We start from the raw sequence: 23,906 nt of genomic DNA, 5'->3' as shown, positions 1-23,906 counted from the left end.
TATCAAGTTGGGTTGTACAATACATGATAAGGGTGCAGTGGGCTAGCTACACTCCTGGGCTCCAGTGACACTGCACGTGCGGGGCTAATGAAAGCTGCATGGCATGGATCTTGGCCCATTACTTTGATGCTTTAACACACTGCTTTGCAATTTTAGGTTAGTCATGTGTGATCTTGGACATCAGAGTACAGGGATCTTGGATCAGTGCTATGCTTCCAGCCATAGACAGTGACCATAAAAGTATGAAGTTGGGTCCGGGAGATTGGGGCACAGACACCCCACTCAGGTGGTATGCGAAGGCGCGAAGTGTTGTACTGACACCATCCTTGGGCACTGGTGGCAGAAGCTAATGTTCAAACGTCAGTTCTTTCCCAGCCTTCTCTTTCTTAACAAGGTCACAACACTCAGCCTCTGTAAAGTCCTAAAGACCCCCCCACAATAAGTGATTTTAATGTACTCATATATTTACTTACTTAATGACCAGTTTGTGACCCTTCAAAAATGTGCACAGTCTACCAGTTTAAATGGCCGTGACAGGCTCATCCATGCTCAGTCCAACGCTGACCATTTGGGAGTTGTCTGCTTCAGCAGCGCGGCGGACTGTGGCCCAATAGGAAGAGCCCTCGGCCCAGTGTGAAAACCTCAAGGGAGGCCTTGGGCGGGACACACTCACGCCCCTGGGGTTGTGCTAGGTTAGAAGTGACTGCATTGGGCCCACAGCATTCATTGAGACACATGCCTGCGCTCAGCCCGCAATGTGAAGTGAGAAGTGACTGCGCTGCCCTAATAAAAGCTCAGTTCTTTTCTGTAAGAAACCTAATGAAGGAATTTGAATATTTTACGTCCTGTTATCAGTATGTCTACAGTGCACATCTGCCGGTAGTACATTGGTCTGTCTGAAATGCATTTCCACGTGACTGCTTGTCTTGGGATGATGTGTTTCCATGTAGCGTGTTGCGGTCCATTGCTGAATGTGGATGTTGATGTACATGCACTGCATATACTGAGCCAATATGCTATCAAAATGCATGGATTTATCTTGTATTTTTATCCCTGCACCAGGCATGCATAGTTTGACAACAGTAACACTACTTTCCCCGTTCGCTGCACATTAATTCATGGTGCCTCTGTAGCCTGCTTTGTGTGCAAGTAGAAGTGGGAAGTAAATCTGAAAAGGTTACCCAGGGGCGAGTGTCACACCTGAGCGTCATGCTTGTCTGACTCCAGTGGCCTGTCACACAGTTATACCTTCCTGCTTTCTGTTAAAAAATAACTTTTGGTTGAAGAGCCTACCGTTTCCCCCGTGTGAACTACTGGACATTGAGCTGTACATGCGATAGCACGACTATAATATTATATTTTTTTCACTCTGCTGACGTTATTACTTAAGCCCTCATCAACCCATGGGGATGTTTGGGTACAGCATGTTCCATAAACAAGTCCCTATGACACCAATTCAGAGCAAGGCCTGCCTAGAAAGGTCTCAATTAAAAGCAGGATGAGCTCGACTATAATTAAGGATTGCGAGGATCGGCCTCCGTCTAGGTCTGGGAAAGCAGGCCTGGTCAAAGCCTAGAGAGCAGGACCACAGCTCAAGGCCTGGAGAGTACACTTGGGTGCAAGGTTTGGTTCGTAATTCCTCATTTCAAGGACTGTTAGGTGATACCTCAGTTCAAGGCCTGGAAATGAGGAAGCTAGTCCTGAGAGGCTAGGTCCCAAGTAAGCTCTGGTAGCTAGCCCTCGGTAAAGGCCTGGGTAACTAGAGCCAGCCTTGGTGAGCAGGGAAAGCCCTGCGAGCTTGGTGTCCGTTACAGCCTTAGGACCGGCCGTAAGGCCAGCCTTCACCACCGCCTGGCTGAGTAGGTCTTGGCTAAAGCCGGGGCAGGGAGTTCTTGATTTAGGCCTATGCCTTGCTTCTGCGCAGTTATGTCCTAGGGAGGAATCAGAGTCTGTTTAAGGACTAACTAATCATCATGGTGGCCTGCTAGAGTCCTAGGCCCGCAGGAGATGGGACCCTCGCCGTTCCACCAGTGTCTACACTCTGACTTCATCAGGCACCTCTCCCGTCCCAGCCCTCAAGCGGAAGGAGGAATGGGCGGAGTTACAGGTGGAGATTAATAGCAAACTCCCCTTCATTTTCCTATGAAAGGGATAAGAAGAGAGGAAATGAGAGAGAAGCCTTCGGAATAGAATAAACTCCCACAAATAGGTCTCTCTCTGACCCTGGGTATTTTGACACCTGACAGGGAAGAGGTATCAATGTTTGAGGAGGACTGCTCTCCGGTCTAAGATAGGTCATGCCCACATCAAAGCTAGCATGACTTGGAATATGCTTCCAGATCTTAAAATCGGACCAAACTTGGCTGGATCGCGGCTCATTAAAAATCCCATTCCCTTGTCCCAAGAGAGGAAGGGTTTACCTTAGCATGGGCCTGAGAAGCTCTATGATTTCAAGGACAACAGCCGGTGTGAATATTGTGGATTACATGTTCCATGGGATGGTGTGAGAGTACTGTATCTATGTCTAGGTGTAGGAATAATAGGTCTTTGGCGTACGTAAGGCAGAAGGTTTGTATATGTAGACTGCATAGACATTAGATTCATCTAGAAGAGAGGGGTCACAAAATTACATCACGCCCTATTTGAACTTTGATGACATCGTAGCGTTGATCACCGGTCCCACTCTTAATCCCTCCACAGTTGCCTATTATCTGCGGACGGTTCACCTGAAGGGTAAGAGATGCTACAGAAATGCCCCAGAGTTGCATCGTATTCTTTCGCTGTTTTCATGGCCCCTGAGATCAGGGGTAGAGGGAGTAGTGTCTGGGGTAGCGAGAGGAGTCTCAGGGGTATCACATACGAGGCAGCAAAAGCAACTGCTACCGCTCAAAACCACCAAATGAATGCGCAGAGTAGAGTGGTGTAGGAGTGGAGTGTTTGTGGGAGGGTGAGCAAGCATTGGTTCTGTACAGTCTCAGCAAAAGGCTGCAGCTCCTGTCGAGATAAGATGTAAAACACATGCACAGTTAACATTTCCAAAGTAATTTTCTTGTCATTCATTGTTTCACACTGAATGCATTTCAAACTAAACATTTCAAATTGCTCCTTAGATTGTATTTCTTGGGGGTTTCCATCTTCCTGGGTCATCTAATATTGCACATTTATAAAAAAGAAAAAGACAGTGAGCCAGCCCTTCTCTGAACCGTCTTCAGGGTAATTTAAGACTCAGCACCTGAGGAGAAAGGTGGAAGAGAGAGGTGGTAAGATGGCAAGAAAATAGAGTATACAGGAAGCAGTGGAATCAAGGAAAAGAGAGAGTGAGAGAATGGAAGGTGGAAAGAGGAAAGAGGATTACACAGTCTAGGAAATTCGGGATGAGAATGAGGGGAACAAGGAAAAGGAAAGGAACCGAGGATGAGAGGACACGAAGGAAGGAAGAAACCAGAACTGAGAACGAGGAGGAAGAGGAAGAAGATAAGAGCAGTAGTAAAAAGGAAGGAAAGGAAAGGGGGGGGGGGTGAGAGGAAGCCATCGTGGTTAGACAGAGGAAGAAGAGGGAAACCGATAAAAGAGGAGAGCAGCAGGAAAAAAGAGGTGGGATAAAGGGCAGTATATGATTAAAAATATTTTGCTTAATGCACCATTGATCCCCATGTATTTCAGTGGTCTGGGCTTGCTGATGCACTCTCCTCTCAGAATGGGGGCTGGTATGAAAACATGTGGGAATGCTTCTACTGGTTGGTTTCCAGTCTGGAAATGTCTGACAAATGTTTCTTGTGATTAGTCCTTTCCTAGTCCTATCATCTGGCAGCTGTGAGCAATCAGTGTTGTCCGCAGTAATCTGCCTTGCAGTCACAGTTGTTTATTGCATGGAGGAGGATGACCAGAGAGGAGGTGTAAAGGGAGTTAGGGGTTGGGAAAAACAGAAAGCAGAGAGTTACCAGCTCGTAGGAAAACGGTTTGCAATCTCGGCCTTCCGGGTAATAAGTAGTTGTGTCCTGGGAGTTGTAGTGTTTGTTTAGTTCAATTGAACTAATTGGGTAGATGCACCAGAAAAATCACTCAGAAGTCCAGGACTAGAAAACGTTTGCACTGAAGGCACAGAATCATGTGGCCAAACGAAAGAATAGTGAGGGAACGAAATACTATAGTGAGGTGGAGAGGTATTGTATTGTATTGTAATTGCATTTATATAGCGCTTACTACCCCTGATGAGGCGTTGAAGCGCTTTTTCGTTGAGTAGCACGCTACTCCTGGACCCATAAAGGATTAGTGTTGAATTAGTATAGTGAACTCTTTACGTAATTTAGGTGGTGGTTATTAGCCAATTATTTGAAGTGGAAAGGATAGCGGAGGGATAGAAGAGGGAAAAAGGTTTTCATTTATATATCGCTTGTTATCCCAGATGGGGTGTTGAAGCGCTTTTTTGGTGAGTAGCACATTACTCCGGAACCCATAAAGGATTAGTGTTGGAAATTAGAAGAGTGAGGGAAGGAGATAGTAAAGGATGGGTGGGAAAGTCGTATTTGGAATTGTAATTTAAACAAGCTATCCTCGCTGATGAGGGGTAAAACCCTGAAACCGGTCCTAGGATGCTTGTTTCCAGTCCAGGGAGGACCTGGCCTGGCAGTTCGGGATGGACTGTTCCCATTAGGCACATGGTCAAGACTGATTTGCATATGGCTGGGTTCAAACTGAAATGGCATGGTGAGCAAAAAAACAATTAATTTAGGCCCAGATCTCTGTACTGGGTGAATGTATGACATTGTTCTACATTCTGTCCATCACTTGTTCTTTTTGCATAACTCTATTGATGATGCCACCTTAAACAGGGTATGCTGTCATACAGTGGTTAACCAATGCACAGACATTGAGTTGGCAGTATCTTCCTTTAATTCGAATCTTAAGACTATTCTCGATTATTTAATACCTCTGAGAGTGAGCAAAAACAGAAGGACTTCTGCCTCTGTGTTCTGGTTCACTGACTCTCTTAAAGATGAAAAACAAAAGTGTAAAACCCTAGAGATGAAATGGCATTGCAACTTCTTGGAGGAAGATAAACTTAAGTATAAAAATGCTCTCAAACAATTCAGAAAAAATATAACAAAAGCCAAATGTTCACTATTCACCAAACAAATCAACGAGGCAGAAAACTCACCTCGTACAATTTTTTTTATTGTAGTTCTTTAACGAAATCTACACTTCTAAGTCAAACTGCACCTGCCTCCCAGGAGTTCATGGATAACTTAGAAGTTTTTTCCCCAAGATAAGATGTTTAATATTTACTCAAACATTTCCAACACCACAGACACTGGGCTGGCCACCTCTAGACCAACCTCCTACACTCAGAACAGTCCAATGTTCTCTTTCAAAAGATCTCTTTAGAGGACTCAGAGAGACTGGTCTTAAAAGCTCATTCTGGCTCTCCACTTGACCCGTGCCCGCATCACAAGGGTCTCTAAATCATTGAATCTACAGATTAACGCTCTTTAACCTCTACCCTTAATCTGATCCAGTGCCTACATGCTGGAGGGAGGAGATGGTCCTTCCACTCTTAAAAAAACCGAATCTGGGCCCCTCATGTCCTGCTAGCTATAGACCAATCTCACTTCTTCCTACTTATGGGAAGATATTGGAATCTGCAGGGAATCACCAGATTATGAAGTTTATTGAGGCAAATAATGTGCTATATCCATCGCAATCTGGGTTTAGATCCAGATTTTAGCACAGAGATGGCACTACTAGAGGTGACTGAGTTTATCAAAACCTGCCTTGATTTCGGCACCAATACCATCTTCATTCTGTTAGACCTATTGGCGGCTTTCAACTCTGTGTTGCATGCCATTCTTCTGCAAAGACTGGAAAAAGTAGGCATTGTAGCGCTGTGTGGAAATGGATTACATATTTTATCTCCAACCACAAGCAAGCAATCTTTCTTCCCCCTTTTACATTGGGCTTTTGTGGGGTGTCTTCTGTGATGTTCCACAGGGTTCAGCCTTAAGCCCGTTCCTTTTCAATATTTGTCTGGCTCCCCTTGATGCTATTGATCAAGAGTGGGGTTTTAATACGGTGTCCAACGCCGATGACACCCAGTTGCCGTTTGCCTTTAAACACCTTGAAACCTCAATCTCTGCCAACTTTTAGGGTTTTGTATCTACAGTTGCAGGTGGGATGCATAAAAGTTGTCTTTGCTTAAACTTCAAAACATAAGAAATCCTGATTTATAGCTCCCCTTCCATTTCGGATTTGACCCACCTGTGGCATTCTAAAATTCTCTTTTAAGCCTCCACGAGCATCGTTACATTGATTATAACCAGTCCAGAATGCGGTAGCCAGACTAGTGCTTAATACTCTTAAACGGCAATCTATTCGGAATAGCTTAAAAAGCCTTCATTGGCTTCCCATCAAGCAAAGAAGAGAATTCAAAGCTCTGAAATAACTCTTAGGGCAATTAAATTGAAATACCCTGTGTATATCTGTTACAAAATCAAGAGATACCTTCCTCGCAAAGACTTATGCTCAGCCAACCACATTCTGCTCTGCATTCCCAAGAATACAAAGACCAGAGCAGGTGGGAACTTCTACTCTTTCTTGGCCCCGAAGTGCTGGAATCTCTTAGTAGACCACATTAGAGGCACCACATCAGAGAATTCATTCAAGAACCTTTTAAAGACCCACCTCTTTAGAGCGACCAAATTCTGGCTGGTTCTTCTTTTGTTTACTCTTTCAACTACAACTTACTCTCACTTAGTGCCCGGACACTTCTATATGGAGCAGCTGTTTGCACTATACAAATCTATCTCATTAATTCATTATTGGCTTTGCCAGTGCCTTTTGGCAATGCCTTACAACAGCAGGTTTTTTTTCTGACACTGTGCAGCATTGTCAAAAATAAATAAAAAGAAAGTAAAAAAGAAGTGACTGCTTCTAGTGACAACTTAGGGGCAAGGTAAAAGCAAACATGGAGAGAAGAATGCAGAGCTGGGGCCGCGGGGGACAGAACAGCACGAACCGCGGGGTAGAAGCATACAATTGTGAGAAACATAGAAAAGTGACAGCAAGTCTGGGAGAAAGGAGGTGCATCTGGGGGCGAGAACAACATGGAGCCCAAGGGTGATGGGAGAGAAGCGCATGAGAGACAGATAGAGAAAGCAGGAGGTGATCATTTGCGTCTCACACCGTCAACACTTTAGTGCTTTCAGGTGTGGGTGTTGCTGAATGAGTTTTACTGGAAGACCCCAGAGAAATGTATTTCGCACTTCAAGAAATATGTGCAAAATGCAAAGTGAAAATCAAGCGCAGAGAGCCATGCACATTAATCAAAAGGACTCAATCTGTGCTTGGTCCATGCGATATCTTCAAAACCGGAAGTGACGCATGCAGTGGGCTATTCAATCAGGAGGCAGTAAAGAAGAGTGACAATGGAGCCAACGAATGGAAAGCAAAGGGCGGGCTCCAAGCCCTTTTTGTAAACAATACTCTTGCAAGCGACAGTGCGCATGTGCTGCTGCAGGCAAGACCTAAATAGCAAATGTAAAGAGAAAGTACTTTAAATGTGTTCCAGGGCTACCTTAATGATTCATGACTAATAGCTAAAGTAAACAAAAACAGCAAAGCCATCCTAAAAATGAATATGGACGATTTTATATATACAGTCTATTTGAGTAAAACGTTCGGCCTTTGAAGTATCTTCCAGCATGAACAAATGCTGGTATTCGTCTCTGGGAAAGGTGATAACGCTAGCCACAACAGGAAGCAGGGCCCCAGAGGGCAACAAACTGGATTGGGCCTACCATATTTTTCTAAATGGGTAGTTAAAGCTTTCAATAGCAGTTTGCGGCTGGACAGCTCAGTTAAGTAACAAGTCTTTTAACAGATATTTTCACGACTTCGGGGGGTGGGCACAGGGTTGCGCGGGTTGGGGGGTTATGAGGGAAGGGAAGATCACGCAGGGGGTGTTAATTTAACTAAAAAAATAAAAGATAATTAAACGTACCTTTCAGACGGCCGGGCCCTGTGTCTTCTCTGCTCTCCAGGAACAGGAAGCAGAAGCAGGCAGCCAGGCTCCCTCCCTCCGCTAAGCCAATCACAACGCTGTCTTTGCGCACTCAGGAGTGGGAAGGCACACCACTCCTCCCCCATCCCTTTTTCTCAGAGCAGACTGCCCACCCGTCCAACCGCAACCAAACATAGAATGGTAAAAATGGAAAGTTAGTACCATTTTATGTTTCTGCTTCTCACACTGCGAGATGCAGTGGGGCGACGCTCCTCCACCCTAGTGGAAGAGCCACCCCTGGATATTTTATCCAACTCGAAGGCATGCATTTTATGCGAAGCTGTGACTTGCAGAGTGGTTGACCTGTCCAATGGCCTAACGTTTCTGCAGGCAGTGCATTAACCGCAGAGCTGTCTTAACAGCTGTCGACTTACTGTTCACAGTTTCGGTTTTGAATCGTCAAACATTTTCCTATCTGTGTGCCTTTTAAACCGGAAATTAGAGGTAGATATCTGAATCCGTATTTATTTAGAGATTATGAAAACCTGTTTTCAAAGGGCGAGTCTCGAGAAGTGCAGTATAGGTTTGTAAAAAGCTACTGGGAAGGTTTTGGAGTTTTTTTCTTTTATAGTACCTTCGGCACGAACATGACACTCGTTACCTTGATCTAAAAAAGATAAAAGCCTGTGTCGGACCCCACAAGGATTTACACGTATGATATCCAGGTTAGACACACACACCGGCAGCAGGCAGTCAACTCTCTGAGTACCCAGCCAATTTACCACTGTACCAAAAGCAGATCTATACAGAAACAAGAGGAAGGATTTCTCTAAAGTGTCAGTCTGAGTGTGAAAAGCTGCACATTAAATTAAAAGTTCATTTCTATTAAAGCTGGTAGGTAGGTTATTCTTCTTGCTTAAAGAAATTCATGTTTAACTGGTCACATGCAGAAATCCATTCCTGGCAGACACTGATGTTCATCTCTCCACAGTAGTTAAAATGAGGACTGTGGTGCACATAGTCAGAGGGCTTCATGGAAGAAGTAATTCTGGTTCTGATTAAATTAATTTGCCCCAGTCTTGTTGCTTTTTGAGGGACCTCCAAGCAGGGTTGCCTCCTCAGCAGCCTCTAGTATCTGAGGGCCCCTTGGGCCTTATATTCAAACCAAGGTTCCTCAGTCTGTTGGCACAATTTAGAGGCTCCCTGACATAGATTTGGTGTATTCTTAGTGCTGTAGGCTAATGCTGCCTCTGAGAGCTTGTCTCAGTATTCACCTTTATCTATACTGGTGCCTCGGGTTCATGATTCTGGGTCATGGCCTCATCTTGTTTGATTGAATGGGTTAATAACATGGATCAGTGTCTGAGGGCTCCCCACAGACAGTACTTCAGCCACACATGCCTCAGGCTGTGGCAACAGATTACTTCCACCACAAGGTGCCCAACGCTCTGCACTCTTTCTTTGAATGGAGTCTTTAGCCATGTCAAGGTTCTGAGGGCTTCTCATGGGCCTTCCTTTTTAATTTAATTTATCGGCCAATATATGCTATAGGAAAATCCCAGCATGGGTAGGAGAAACATTTCATAGGAAACAATTGCGCTCACTGTAAATATACCCTTAAGAGGTATATTTAAACATTACAAACATACAGTAACAACAAAAATGCATGACATAGGCTTGTAAAAATACTCAAAATACAGCAGACATAATCAAAGTAGTATTAGAAAAATCACAAACTATCTAAGGTCAGCCCCAAGTGCTCTCCCATCCTCAGACCTGATACCACTCATATGCCCCTCGCCTGTTCTGTTTCCCAATCTCTTTCCGTTTCGCCTTAGGATAATAATGGGGCCTGTGACAGCAGCTACACATTCGGGAGGACCGGGAGCGGACACATAGGAATCGGAACAATCCATCACGTGTGACAAGGTGACATAACTGTGGATTCCCTCTGCCCCTTCCCCCATGGGACAAGTTGTCCATTAAATTAGGGCTTCACCATTGGCAGCAATTTAGAAAGTGAAGTGTGGCCTACGCCACACCCACACAGTGGTAACATCTTACCAACGATTGGTAAGAACGGAGCCCCCCCTTTTTATTATTAGGTCCTGATGAATGCCATGGACCCAACTGGGCCGCTTTGGCAGAAACATGTCGACCATTTACTAGACGGTTAGGGGACACTAATTACCCCAATCACCGTCACATACATTTTAATATCATATAGTTTTCAGTCACATTAAAAAACACTCCTGATTACTATAATGATTTTTAACCCCACTCACAAATTCACGGGCCCCCACTTAGTCATTTAGAAGTGCATCCTTGTCGTCAAGTGTATGCCCGCCCTCTATCAAACGAAGGTTTTAGAGGGCGAGGACTGGTCAATGATGAAGCATGACACCAGGTGGTGTGTGAGACCAGTCCGTAACTTTTTGTGAGATGCCCACACTCACGACGTTCTTGTAACTCGTTTGGGTTATCACACTAGGAGCAGCTCTTTTGTGGTAAACATTAATATTGGAGGCTGCTAGCTGTTAGAACCCCACACCTCTTGTTCCCTCCTCCACAGATTTAGTGGAGTCCTTTTGGGATTGTACAGCAGCTAAGCTGCCTTCTCACCACCCAGTCCACAAATAGAAGAGTCTAAACATCTTTGACTTGATCTGGGTCTTATCACGAGAACTTCTCTTCATAACAGAAACCTGGCTCAGCAACAACGCCTGCCCAACCTGTCATGAAGCCGTCCTCCCAGAGCATGGTACCATCTGCAGCAACCTCCTCAAAAAGACAGGGACTGGCTACAGTTTATTTTTTAAAAAACAATGAACACACAAATATTGAAGATTCTTACCTTCACTGAATGTGAGTCTATGCTGGTTAGACGTTTTGCCACTCCTACTTTTTCATGATCATTCCTTCTGAAATAAAGATCACCTCCAAATGATAGGAGTTTCAAGCATGACTTAACTGATGTTATAGAGACCACATTAAACCACAGCAATGTATGTACCGTAGCGGACACTGACATTCTTGACCATCTGTGTTTAAAAAAAAGTCCTTAAACGTCTATGAACTTGTACTAGGATCAAAACCTGCAGAAGGACACTCCCGAATGTAATCTTTACCACCCCCCATGTACAAAGCACTGTTGCAATAAAATCCCCCATAATCTACAGCGACCACCAGGTTATCTCTTTCAACATTAACCTCTAAGCCAAATACAGTTAAACTAAGGTGACCCAGAAAAATATTAGTTACAGACAATGGCAAAAAGTAAGCGTCAGAACATTGGATTCATACCTCACCCAACAAACTTACAGAGGTCAAATAACCATGTTCTACAACTGGCTCGCCAATTGCGTGAGCAAATAGATACCATAGAAGACTTTCACAGCAGCTTAACAAAGAAAAAAGTCCAATGTAATAAAGACAAAAATAAAGAAACTGAAAACAATATTTGGGGGCATTACAACGCAAATGGGGAAAGTCAAATGACAAGAAGGGTACACTCGTTCTACTAAGCTATAACAGGGCATATAAACCAATATTCAAAACTCAAAGAGAAAAAGACTACAGTACCCAACACGAATAGTCAATGCAGAATGCCCCTAAAGAGAATTACCCAGAATACCTGCAGAGTTAAGCAACCCAGCATGCACTACAGGGTGATATCACAATAGTGGGATGCAACCTCCAATGAGCTTATCCCTAAAATAAAGACACAAGAAGAAATAAACCAACAAAGGCTAAGACAAAAAAAAGAAGCTATGGCCCAAGTACTCAACTGGGAGGAGAAAATACTTATACCACCTTTGAAGACACAACTATACAAGCTACTCAAGCGAACAATAGTCTCTGTAATATTGGATCAGCGTTTCATCATTCGTAATTTTTCTCAATTGAGAAAATAGCAAGGGTTAAACATGAGTTTCGGAAAATCTGTACCAGAAGGCACATATGATGGGAGTGTTGAGAAGAAAGTGGAGAAGAACCGCACTTTTGGATAAATTCTGTGTCTACGTCTAGTCGCCAAGAACTCTAAAGCAATCACGGTATTTAAAGAACAGATGTGGCTCCTCCATCCATCCAAAAGTGGGGGATATGTCCTGTTCTAAACTGAAGGCCACCTTACAGAAAAGATGAACTCGTGTTACTAGTGGCTCCAATAACAATGGACTATGAAAGGAGGAACATGTCCGCGGTCTAGCTAGGGACAGCAGATGAGGGTGAGAACTAATGTCATACCTTCCCCTGCTGTCAGTGAATACTGACGTACTAGATGCAAGGGCTACAGCTGCAGTTGTTCTTGGAATCTCCTAACACTGCAGACTAATTGCCTCCTCATTCTTCCAGACCACTTCTACAACACTCTCAGACCAGACAGGCATACAGCCCTCAGTCAGCCGGCCAGCAACATTCACATATTTGACGTGTTGTGTCAGCGCCCCGCGCACTACCCTAGGCCGCCTCCTCCTCGATCACCCGTTGTTAAGGGCAATGTTTCATTAGCCCAACCACAGCAAGAATGCCCAAGCCACGAATGACATCAAGGGGATTAATTTGTGGCTTGGGAGTGACCTCCCTCCTTCATTCAGATTTACACCTGAGACTGGGCATAGCATGAACGGAGCCAGGCATTCATTCACTCTGTAAATAGGACCTTTACATCATGTGTGTGAACTTTGCATAGCAGGTATCGTGGAATGACACTTATTGAGAACGAGGAGGCAGGGGATGCAAGTAAAGTTACATTTCTCCAAAGGGCTAAGGCGGGATGTGAGATTTAAGGGCTCTAGAGCGGGGTCGCCAACCCTTTTTTGTAACAAGACCTACTTATGTTTATTGAAAAGCATCCAGCGCTACTAATATGTTTAGTGTTGTATTAGTGGCCATTTCGGGCACAATTACAGTAGTGGCCAACCCCATGCACAATTGCCAGTACGGATCACTTTATTGAATCGGTCAGGGTTTTTTGCAGTAATGTAAAAAAAAGGCTTTATCAGTTTTGAATGCCTCTACATGGGTAATACATCACGCCTCCGCTGCAATGCCCCTGGCACCCAGGTAATAATAAGAGTAAACTTGGAAACATTGTAGGAAAATTCACTATAAGACGTAAAACATGGGCATCCATCCTATTTTTATTGTAACTACAGAACACAGCACAGCCTGTGCAGACAAGATGTGCCTCTTTGCTATCTCAATACCAAAGGAAATGATGGACGGAGTGTTGAACATTTCAAGCACTCACCCCCAGTCAACTGATCTGGGTTTAATCCACCACCGTTCTTTAGCCCACTCTGCCACCCCAGTTCAGACATGGCCATATGCAAATCAGTCTGACCCTGTGCCTCATGGGAACAGTCCAGCCCGAACTGCCAAGCCATGTCTTCCCTGGACCGGAAACAAGCTTCCTAGGACCGGTTTCTGGCATTTCAGCCGTCTTCAGCCAGGCTTGCTTGAATCCAGTGGCAAAGTGATCAAGGGACTCACGTCTGAGCATACCCTGCCAACTTATGGCGAACAAAGCAATACCAAAGGAACTGATGGACGGAGTGTTGAACATTGCAAGCACTCACCCCCAGTCAACTGATCTGGGTTTAATCCACCACCGTTCTTTAGCCCACTCTGCCACCCCAGTTCAGACATGGCCATATGCAAATCAGTCTGACCCTGTGCCTCATGGGAACAGTCCAGCCCCAACTGCCAAGCTATGTCTTCCCTGGACCGGAACCAAGCTTCCTAGGACCGGTTTCTGGCATTTCAGCCGTCTTCAGCCAGGCTTGCTTGAATCCAGTGGCAAAGTGAGCAAGGGACTCACGTCTGAGCATACCCTGCCAACTTATGGCGAACAAAGCAATACCAAAGGAAATGATGGACGGAGTGTTGAACATTGCAAGCACTCACTCCCAGTCAACTGATCTGGGTTTAATCCACCACCGTTCTTTAGCCCACTCTGCCACCCCAGTTCAGACATGGCCATATGCAAATCAGTCTGACCCTGTGCCTCATGGGAACAGTCCAGCCCCAACTGCCAAGCCATGTCTTCCCTGGACCGGAAACAAGCTTCCTAGGACCGGTTTCTGGCATTTCAGCCGTCTTCAGCCAGGCTTGCTTGAATCCAGTGGCAAAGTGAGCAAGGGACTCACGTCTGAGCATACCCTGCCAACTTATGGCGAACAAACCAATACCAAAGGAAATGATGGACGGAGTGTGGAACATTGCAAGCGCTCACCCCCAGTCAACTGATCTGGGTTTAATCCACCACCGTTCTTTAGCCCACTCTGCCACCCCAGTTCAGACATGGCCATATGCAAATCAGTCTGACCCTGTGCCTCATGGGAACAGTCCAGCCCCAACTGCCAAGCCATGTCTTCCCTGGACCGGTAACAAGCTTCCTAGGACCAGTTTCTGGCATTTCAGCCGTCTTCAGCCAGGCTTGCTTGAATCCAGTGGCAAAGTGAGCAAGGGACTCACGTCTGAGCACACCCTGCCAACTTATGGCGAACAAAGCAATACCAAAGGAAATGATGGACGGAGTGTTGAACATTGCAAGCACTCACCCCCAGTCAACTGATCTGGGTTTAATCCACCACCGTTCTTTAGCCCACTCTGCCACCCCAGTTCAGACATGGCCATATGCAAATCAGTCTGACCCTGTGCCTCATGGGAACAGTCCAGCCCCAACTGCCAAGCCATGTCTTCCCTGGACCGGAAACAAGCTTCCTAGGACCGGTTTCTGGCATTTCAGTCCATCACCACCCCCTTTTGTACCGCTTTGTTCGCCATAAGTTGGCAGGGTATGCTCAGACGTGAGTCCCTTGCTCACTTTGCCACTGGATTCAAGCAAGCCTGGCTGAAGACGGCTGAAATGCCAGAAACCGGTCCTAGGAAGCTTGTTTCTGGTCCAGGGAAGGCATGGCTTGGCAGTTCGGGCTGGACTGTTACCCTGTGAAATGATATTCAATTTACCATCCTTGGAAGGATGGGGGGCTCTATTCGCCTTTCTGTGGTTCTGACTCATGGCCCGCAGATCACCGTACATCTCAGCGGTGAGTGTTTAACTCATGGAACCACCCTTCTGAATATCCGCACCTGCAACCACCGGCTAAAATTAAGCACTGGCTGCAGGCTTCCTCATGAACTGCGCATGGACAGGACAATCACTTCACTGGCTGTCTTGAGCGCAGCGGCTCAGATGAGGAACACAATGGACGAGGCCTCGTGATCTGCACAAGCGGCATGTAGTTTTGCCGGGATGCTGAGAACTTTGGTACCAATATTAGGACCCTCCAACTGGTAGAAAAATAAGAAATTGTTATTTTTTTGCTGATTTATCAGTGCAAATTTGGATTTGTACCTGATTGTCAGTGCAAGTACCACTGTAAAATGTTGTCAACACTCATACACAACTGTTCAGCAGGCTAATTATATATGATTTGGTACTTGACCTGGTTCCCAATAAAGCTCCACTCCAGTGCCCCTCTCTACCCGAGACATAAATGCGCTTTTCAGTATCTGTGTGTTGTAAATTAGTTCTTCATGTAACATGGCTGACAGTGGTAGTTAGCCCTTCCTTTGTGTTCTTACCTCCTTAGCCTCACAGAATACCTATGTGTGTTCTAACTTGTACTTACAACACTGTGCAACCAGTGCAGTAGGGTGTGCAGCGCACTGCTTCCACCTTGTAACCAACACAAAGAACACAGAAACAGATAGCAGGCACTATGGGCAGTATTAATAAGGTGCCAACATCGCTCAGTGAATTAATACTTGTCGTTGACATCTCATGTGTATGGATCACGCGGGCAAAACCAATTAAGCCTTCCCAGTTCGGTTAATTTGAGTATCGCTAGATAGGATACATAATGCTTAGAAACGACAGAAGCGGTATAAATCGATTTGGAACTAAAATTGCCATGTATACGAGTCCAGTTGAACTGACGTTGCAATAGGTTTTACTTTCAGTAATGTGTGACCCACTGCACACTGCATTGCAAATGCTTGTTATGAATGAGCTGTCGGTTTATAAAATGTCTACAGTTTACTTGCGCGCAAAGAAAAACCTTGACTGCAAGAGTTATTCACGCCATTCCAACTGACAACCCACCTTCGGCTATGCGTGTATCTAACCTCAAGGAGCACAGCTGTACATAAATACACTGGGAACGGCTTATGACGTCAATGACTACCACCCAATCCCCTCCAACAGCTCGGTCCCGCCCTTGGCGAAGTCATGGGAACCGTGCACATCAGTCCCCCGCCCACCCTACACCTGCGACTGTTTACTGTGTCACAACGGAGTTTCTCTTATGCCGCAAGAAGAGACGGGGACAATTGGTAAACGTAAGCAGGAAATTGCGCTCACAGGACGAAGACCATATTAATTTAAGTCACGAGGTGTTAGATTATACAGGGATTGGTAGTCGCCAGTGCAGCCATGTAGAAACTAGCCTATCGTGTTTAGCCGTAGCCGATGTCTGGGTGGGGGCCATGTTGGGGTCAGGCGGGCGGATCTATGACTGTCCCGTGTTGTTCCAGAGGGGGCTCGGCATGGGAGTGCCGTGTGACGTAACGTTATAGACTGATTTTACTAAAACCGCTTGGCAGTGTAATTTGTCTGGTATTGTGAGGTCGCTCTCTCCCCCTCGTGCTTGTTCTGACGCGTGCTGGTGATTTCCGAAGCTTGTGCTCTTTACAGTTGGTGGTCTGCCCTGTGACAGTCCTGTGTGTGCCCTGTGTCTCGCGCAACGGTGATGGCCCCACATCCACACAGCCCCCAGCGGAAGGAACACGAGGAGCCCGGGGAGGAGAAGTGCTCGAGGAGCGGGTGAGGATCAAAGTCGAGAGGGAAACATGAACAGGGATATAGAGGGGGAGATTGGATCCCTGGAGGTGGGCACTCCGTGGGTTAGCTTGGAGACTGAAAGAAGGATAGAGCGCGACGCCTAGAAGAGAGAGAGAGGCTGTTCAACAAGCCTATAGGAAGAAGGGGGACACTGGGTGGGATGGAGATCCTAAAAAAGAGAGGGGGGAGTCCGAGGGAAGAGAAGAGGCGGCATGTGGAGAGGCAGTTGAAGGATCGTGCAGGGTCAAAAGGGAATGGGAAAGTGGGGGCTTTTGGAAACACAACTATTGAAGGAAAGGTCGTACTAGGCTCGAGACTGCTAGATTTAAGTCGTTTTTGGCTTCAAAATTCCGGAGTCTATCTCCCGTGGGATTCGGGTCTCTGTAGAGGTAACCGTGCCAAAAAATTAACAGGGAGAGCCGAGCCAAGGACCTGGCGAGGATCTTAGAGTCCTTGCACGAACTGAGCACTGATAATATTTGATGTGTAATTCATATAACGAACACTTCGCAAATCATGATCATGTTCTTTTCAAAATGAAAAAATAGGTTTATTTAACACGTGGAAGTCTTGACATTAGTACATCACATAGTACTGCACTGAAAAGTACTTATTAAACGTGATCGTTTCTAAACACCAACCATTAGTGAACAAAGAAGGCAAGATAGCTGTCATTTAAATCATGTATGTGTCCGAGACTATTATAAAGCAACATTTTAGTGTATTAACTCAAGCACAATAGATTTTTGTACAACTAATGCTATGAAGGCACATGTTTGAAAGTGTTTACAGACGAAAATGAAGAGAAAAGAGTTTTGGTGAAATAAAATCATTGTTTAAAATCACACAGTTTAAACAGGGAAGCTGTGATTTATGCTAGTTCTTGGTTTTATTTTGTACAAATCAACCCGTAAATGGGTATCTATTTGTATTTCTGTACGTTAAGGCTTTTTTCCACCTTTTTATGTAATTTTTATATAGTGGGAACTGGAGATAAGTACTGGAATGTTTGACGAACACCATTTGGTTTACACATGGTCATTATTTATGTGGATGGGAAGATTAAGCTATTTGTTAAGAATCACTGGATGCTGAGCAAATGCCGAGCTTTAAACCTGGTTCACGAGTTCCAAAGACGACAGCTCAGGCCACAATGCCGCATCCAAGCTATTGGGTGGGAGGTAGGCAGAAGCCACATGAAAGCTTGGCTCGTTATGGGCTCGAGATTCCAACAGGACCTCAAGCTGAACCAGAGTCAGGCGTTCCTTGTTCGAGCTTTCAATGGCTTGCCCAGCTCTAGTCTTTTGGCATGTTGACTTGTGTGAATTTAGTGTGGCGGCAGAACGGCATGTGTAGGCTTAGGGTGGAGAGTTCTAGTAGAAGCTGAAATGAAAAGTGCTGAGAGGCTGAATAAAGTGTGGAGGTGTACAAAGAGAGAGCAGACCAGAAACAGACTGTAGTGAGAGTTTTCAGTAGAGAAGGGCGAGCCAACAAATGGACGGGGGAGCCGAGCGAAGGGTCTGGCTGGTCTTTAAGAGCCTGTGCACGAGCTGAACCATAAAAATGCTTTGGCATTTAAATCGCTCAACAGAATTATGTAAAACTATGAGGACAAACTGATCAGAATTGGAAAAGTGTTTTATGTGGAATCGTTTGACCTTAATACATCGGATTATATCACTGCATTAAGGGGCATTTAGTTGCAGTGATAATTTTTAAACCTGAATATAGAAATATTCATGCCCCTCTCTCCCACCCCTCACGACAATGTCATTACAGAACTAAGAGGCAAGTCAATTGTCATGTGTGCTCTATATGTATCCTAGCTTCTTATTACACGTGTAATAATGTTAGTGTATTAAACCAAACACAAGACAGATTTTCATACAGCTCACATCCTGTTGTAGTGTGGAAATCCCCAAATAATCCAGGAGGAAACAGCAGTTCGGTTGAAAAGCTTAGTTTAATACAGGATACAAGACCCACGACTGATCGCAGATAAATCCAACAGCCGTCTGACATTTCAATAAACATTCGAGAACCGAATGATGTCAAGCACCATTGAAATATACACACATTCTTAAAGGCACATTACCACATTACTAACGAATCATTATTTACTACAATACTACACATCCTTCCCTTTTTATAGGAAATGCAAATGCAATAGCAATAGCTACCAAATACAACATTACACTTACAAATGAAAAAAAACACATAAATTGAATAAATCAAATAAGAAGAAGCAACTTTAAATTCAATTCATGACATAGTCACGAAAACGTGTGGGCAGTCTTCTCAACCGTCCTTCATAGTTCCTACTTCGAACACCATCACCTTCTCCTCCATCACAACGCAAATTGTTGGAAATGGCATGAGAGGTAACAGAGTGTGAATTACCTTGTCCTAATGATAAAGGAGAAAGAGATGTGTTGTGCACTGATTGAGCGACACGAGATGTAGACATATTTTCACATACCCCAAACCAATCAGAACCAGAATTATCATTAACAAGGTTGTCTCTTTTATTTTCCAGAATAATTTTAGCTTGTGCATTGGTTATTTTGATAAGGGCATTTTTGCTCCACCACCCTTTATCATGTAACAACACCGCCATATGTGACACCCTTATCACTTGAACTGGGGCAGAGAATTTAGATTGTCCCTTCTGAACTTTGACTGGTTTTTTAATGATAACCCAATCTCCCGGCTGTAACGGTTTATCAGAAACATGCATCCTACAATCATAATTATGCTTATAAATTTCTTGTTTCCTCTTAACCTGGTCTCTGATTTTGTGCAAATCAATGGGAGATTGGAAAGATTTTTCCATAAGCCACGCAGGATTGAGTTTAGAAGCAGACATACGACCCCTCAATAAAATGAAAGGCGCTACTCCAGTTGTACTATGTGGAGTAATGTTCTAATTCCAAACCTTCTGAAATAAAAATGAGGAAATATTTAAGCCATTTGAAATTGCAGCTTGAACAGCTTCCTTGAGTAAGCGATTAGCACGCTCAACAAGGCCATTTGAAGATGGACTGTACAATGGGACAAGAACATGTTTGACATCTAAAGCTTCTAAAAAAGTGTTTAATTCACGAGCAGTAAAATGTGAACCATTATCTGTTACAATCTGCTCAGGAGTACCTTCAGTGAAAAATAAATTTTGCAAAAATAAAATAACAGTGTTGGAGTCAGCATTTTTCACCAAGGAAAAATAGATCCATTTTGAATAATAGTCAACTGCAACAATTAAATATTTGTTATCTGCATCTAGAGCCGAGAAGGGTCCTGAAAAATCTAAACCAATTTTCTTCCAAGCCCCACTAGGCCACCGAACTGGACACAGAGGTGCATTCGATGTCTTCCAATGCTTATCAGAGCAAAGACATTGAGGGTATTTATCAACATGTATTCTAACCTGATTGTCAATGCCTGGCCACCAATAAGTTTGTTTGATCTTATTTATAGTACCAGTGGTACCAGGATGCCCTTCATGAGCTAATTTAATTATAGTGTCTCGAATGCCTCTTGGAGGAACAAATTTATCGTGGCGCAACAAGATATTATTTGAGAAAGATAACTCAGGGGCAATTTGTGCAAAGGTTTTTTCTTCCAAAGATAAATTACGATCAGAAGGCCACCCATTAACTAAATATCTTTTTACATTTTGTAAGCAGTTATCATCTGCAGAATGACTAATCCAATCATCTTGCGAGATTTTGTAATTTTGTATCACGTCTTGAATGGAATAAACACATTCATAATCATCCTCTGACTTTACTGATTCTTGCGTATTTGACAACGGGATCCTAGAAAGGCAATCCGCTCGTACATTTTTCCCACCAGGAATGTATTCAATGTCAAAATTATACTCTTGCAATCGAGCTAGAAGTCTAATCAAACGTGATGATGCTCTGTTGGAACAACTGTTGCCTAACATATATATTAACGGTTTGTGGTCAGTGTACAACAGAAATTTTGTCCCCCAAATATAGGTTTTGAATTTTTCCACAGACCACGTGCAAGCCAAGGCTTCCCGCTCTATAGTGCTGTAATTCATTTCTGCTGAACTCAACGTACGAGATGCAAATGCAATAGTGCCTTCACGTCCATCTACAATCTGACTAAGCACCGCACCCAACCCTTTTGCACTTGCATCTACTGTAATGATACTTTGAACTCAGTAAGTAAATGGTTTGATGGCAGGAGCATTTAAAATCAAATCCTTTACCGATTTGAACGCATTTTGTGTATCAACAGACCAATCAAATTTAGCATGTTTTTTAAAGATATTTCTTAAAGGTTGTACCACTAATGCATACCCTTGAACAAAGCGAGCATAGTATTCACTCAAACCTAGAAATGCTCTTAATGAATCTTTATCAGTAGGGGGTGGTGCACACTTAATAGCATCAAAAAGAGCAGTTTTAGGTTTGATACCTGCTGGTGATAAATTATGACCTAAATAGTCAACATTTTGAGAAAGAAATTTACACTTGTGAATATTGACAGTCATACCATATGTATGCAAAATGTTTAAAACCTTCCTTAAGAGAACATAATGTTGTTCTATACTCTCAGAATGAACAAGTATGTCATCTTGAAATGCTTGAATGCCCGGGGCGTTATCAAACATTTTGTCCATTAATCTTTGAAATATGCTAGCTGCAGAAGCTAATCCGAATGGGAGTCTTTTATACATATAAACACCGAAAGGAGTAACAAATGTGGTAAGAGGTTGAGATTCATCTGATAATGGAATTTGATGATACGCTGAACGTAAGTCGATAGTAGAGAAAAACTTACTGCTACCTAATTTCGCCAACATATCATGAATTTTTGGAAGGGGATGAGCATCTACCACAATATTTTGGTTGAGAACTCTTAGATCTGCGCATAGACGAATATCACCAGAATGTTTTCGAGCAACTACAGCCGCAGAAATCCATTCTGACGATTCAACTGGGCAAATAATATCCTGAGAGCACAACATGTCAAGATGTTTCCTGAGATCATCTCTAACAGAGAGAGGAACTGGCCGTACTTTTTGAACCACTGGAATCACATTATCTTTCAACTTGATAGTATGTTCAAAGTTTTTAACTAGGCCTACATTATCACTAAACACATTTTTGTATTCCTCAAACAACAAATTAAGATTTGGATTTTGTGTTATGCTGTCACAAATAGACAAGACGGGAAAATCACCCAAAACCACAGGTTCAGGATGACCCGGCTTAAGCATTATACCCAAACTAGCTTGGTCACGCCACCCCAATATGTCTCTGCCATTCACAGCTACATAAACTTTTGTATGAATCACTCTACTTTTAAAATCAATGGTATCATTAAAGTATCCAAGCATTATGATGTCATAACCACCAAAAGCTTTTGGATTCACATCAGTGAAAGTCAATTTTGTGTTGGGCCATAACTTATAAAAAGTTTTTTCATCCAGAATAGTGATTGGCGAACCAGAGTCAGCCATCACGTCCATAGCAATAGGACCTATAAAAACATTACAATTTGGTCCTTTAATAACATTTCCACCCAAAGCATTGACCTCAACAGATAAAGAGGCTACATTAAGAGCTTCGCAAATTTCTTTTTCTGTATACACAAAATTAACTTTACTCTTGTCTCTTGGTACTTTACACACCGTAAAAAAATGACCAACTTTCTTACAATTGTTGCATCTTTTACCTAAAGCTGGACAATTTGGATTGTTACCCACATGAAATTTCGAGCCGCACCTGTAACAGAAAATGTTAGGTTTCCTTTCAACATATTTCCTATCTTTATTGCGAGTACTGACAGCACTAATGCTACATTCTTTACTGTCATTGGTGGAAACTGACATGACACTGGACGTAGAGCTCGTCGTAGAAGATTCTGCGATAATTTTTTGTGACGTGACCGAACACTCAATGCTCCGTCCAATGACAATAACCTCATCAAGCGTAGGATTCTTGCAAGTCAGGATACGTTCTTGAATCTTTTTGTTATAGCAGTTGAAGACCAGCTGATCTCGAAGTGCAGTGTCAAGGTAAAGACCGTAATCACATTTTGTAGCAAGAACTCTCAAAGTGGCTAAATAATCCTCAATAGATTCTTCTGGCAATTGTTTACGTTTCACAAAGACGTGACGTTCCACCATTATAGATGGTTCATCTTTGAATTGTTTCCCAAGACGCGCTAAAGCTTCTTTGAACACATTCCATGAATCATCACCTGATGTGTTTTGTACAATTGGTAAGCTGTCAAAAAGTTGTTGACCTGCATCTCCTAGGTGATTGAATAAAATAGCTCTCTTTCTGGAAGGCGAGTAATCCAACGCGTCTATTGCCTCTAAATAATTAGTGAATACTCTTAACCACTTATACCATGGTGTAGGTGGTTTGCCAGACACTTTCAGGAAACGTGGTGGTGCCAAAATAGTGTTGTTCGAATTATCCATGTTTATTAAGAATTAACACCAGACAAAAGTAAAAAAAAAAAAAATTTTTTTTTTTTTTAAGTATAAGTATTACGAACTTATAAAAGTATTACTCACATAAATCATCCAAAATGCAAAAATAGCGTGTAAAAACCTTTTTATATCCGTATTTAGAGGCTTAAAAATGGATTCAGTAGTCACGATCATGTTGGCCCTTAAATTTACAGCATGTCCGTAGTGTATATCAATGGGAATCTTCCCAAACTTGGAAAATGGCCGCCAAAACGTGTTGACATCATCGCGTTATGACGTGCATGACATCTTCCACACGTATTAACAATAGCGCTGAGTGAGGCAGTCGGGTGCAGAGAAGCAAGCGTGTTTTGAAAGTAGCAGGCGCGCGATGAATAAACGGTGAGTTTCTGTGCTTAGCGAAATATAAATATAGCCCCCAAATATCACAAGCAGTTGAATGAACAGTACTCACAGGGCCACAACTTGTCTTGAGAATAAGTTTTGCAGAAAATATGCAAACATCCAAATACTGACGATCATCCAAAGTCGGTGGGTCTCAATCTTATCCTTTTTTCTTTTTAAGTTAAAATGCGAGGTTCCAG

The 23,906-nt window shown here is 43.5% G+C and overlaps 1 protein-coding gene across 2 annotated transcripts in view; it reads left to right on the top strand.

The window, feature by feature from the left end:
• Positions 1-23,906, top strand: part of PNP (purine nucleoside phosphorylase) — a 110,054-nt gene that overhangs the window by 27,224 nt on the left and 58,924 nt on the right. The window contains exon 1 of one of the 2 annotated variants that reach the window (XM_085600974.1): positions 16,276-16,829. The exons of the other annotated variant lie outside the window; for it this stretch is intronic. Coding sequence (XP_085457100.1) covers positions 16,756-16,829 — 74 coding nt within the window. The 5' untranslated portion in view covers positions 16,276-16,755. Of the gene's footprint in view, positions 1-16,275; positions 16,830-23,906 lie in introns of those variants that run through there. 2 annotated transcript variants of the gene reach the window in all.

The sequence above is a fragment of the Triturus cristatus genome, chromosome 1_2, assembly GCF_964204655.1.
Source record: "Triturus cristatus chromosome 1_2, aTriCri1.1, whole genome shotgun sequence".
In the NCBI taxonomy this organism is placed as follows: Eukaryota; Metazoa; Chordata; class Amphibia; order Caudata; family Salamandridae; genus Triturus; species Triturus cristatus.
This window is presented reverse-complemented; position numbering and strand designations above follow the sequence as displayed.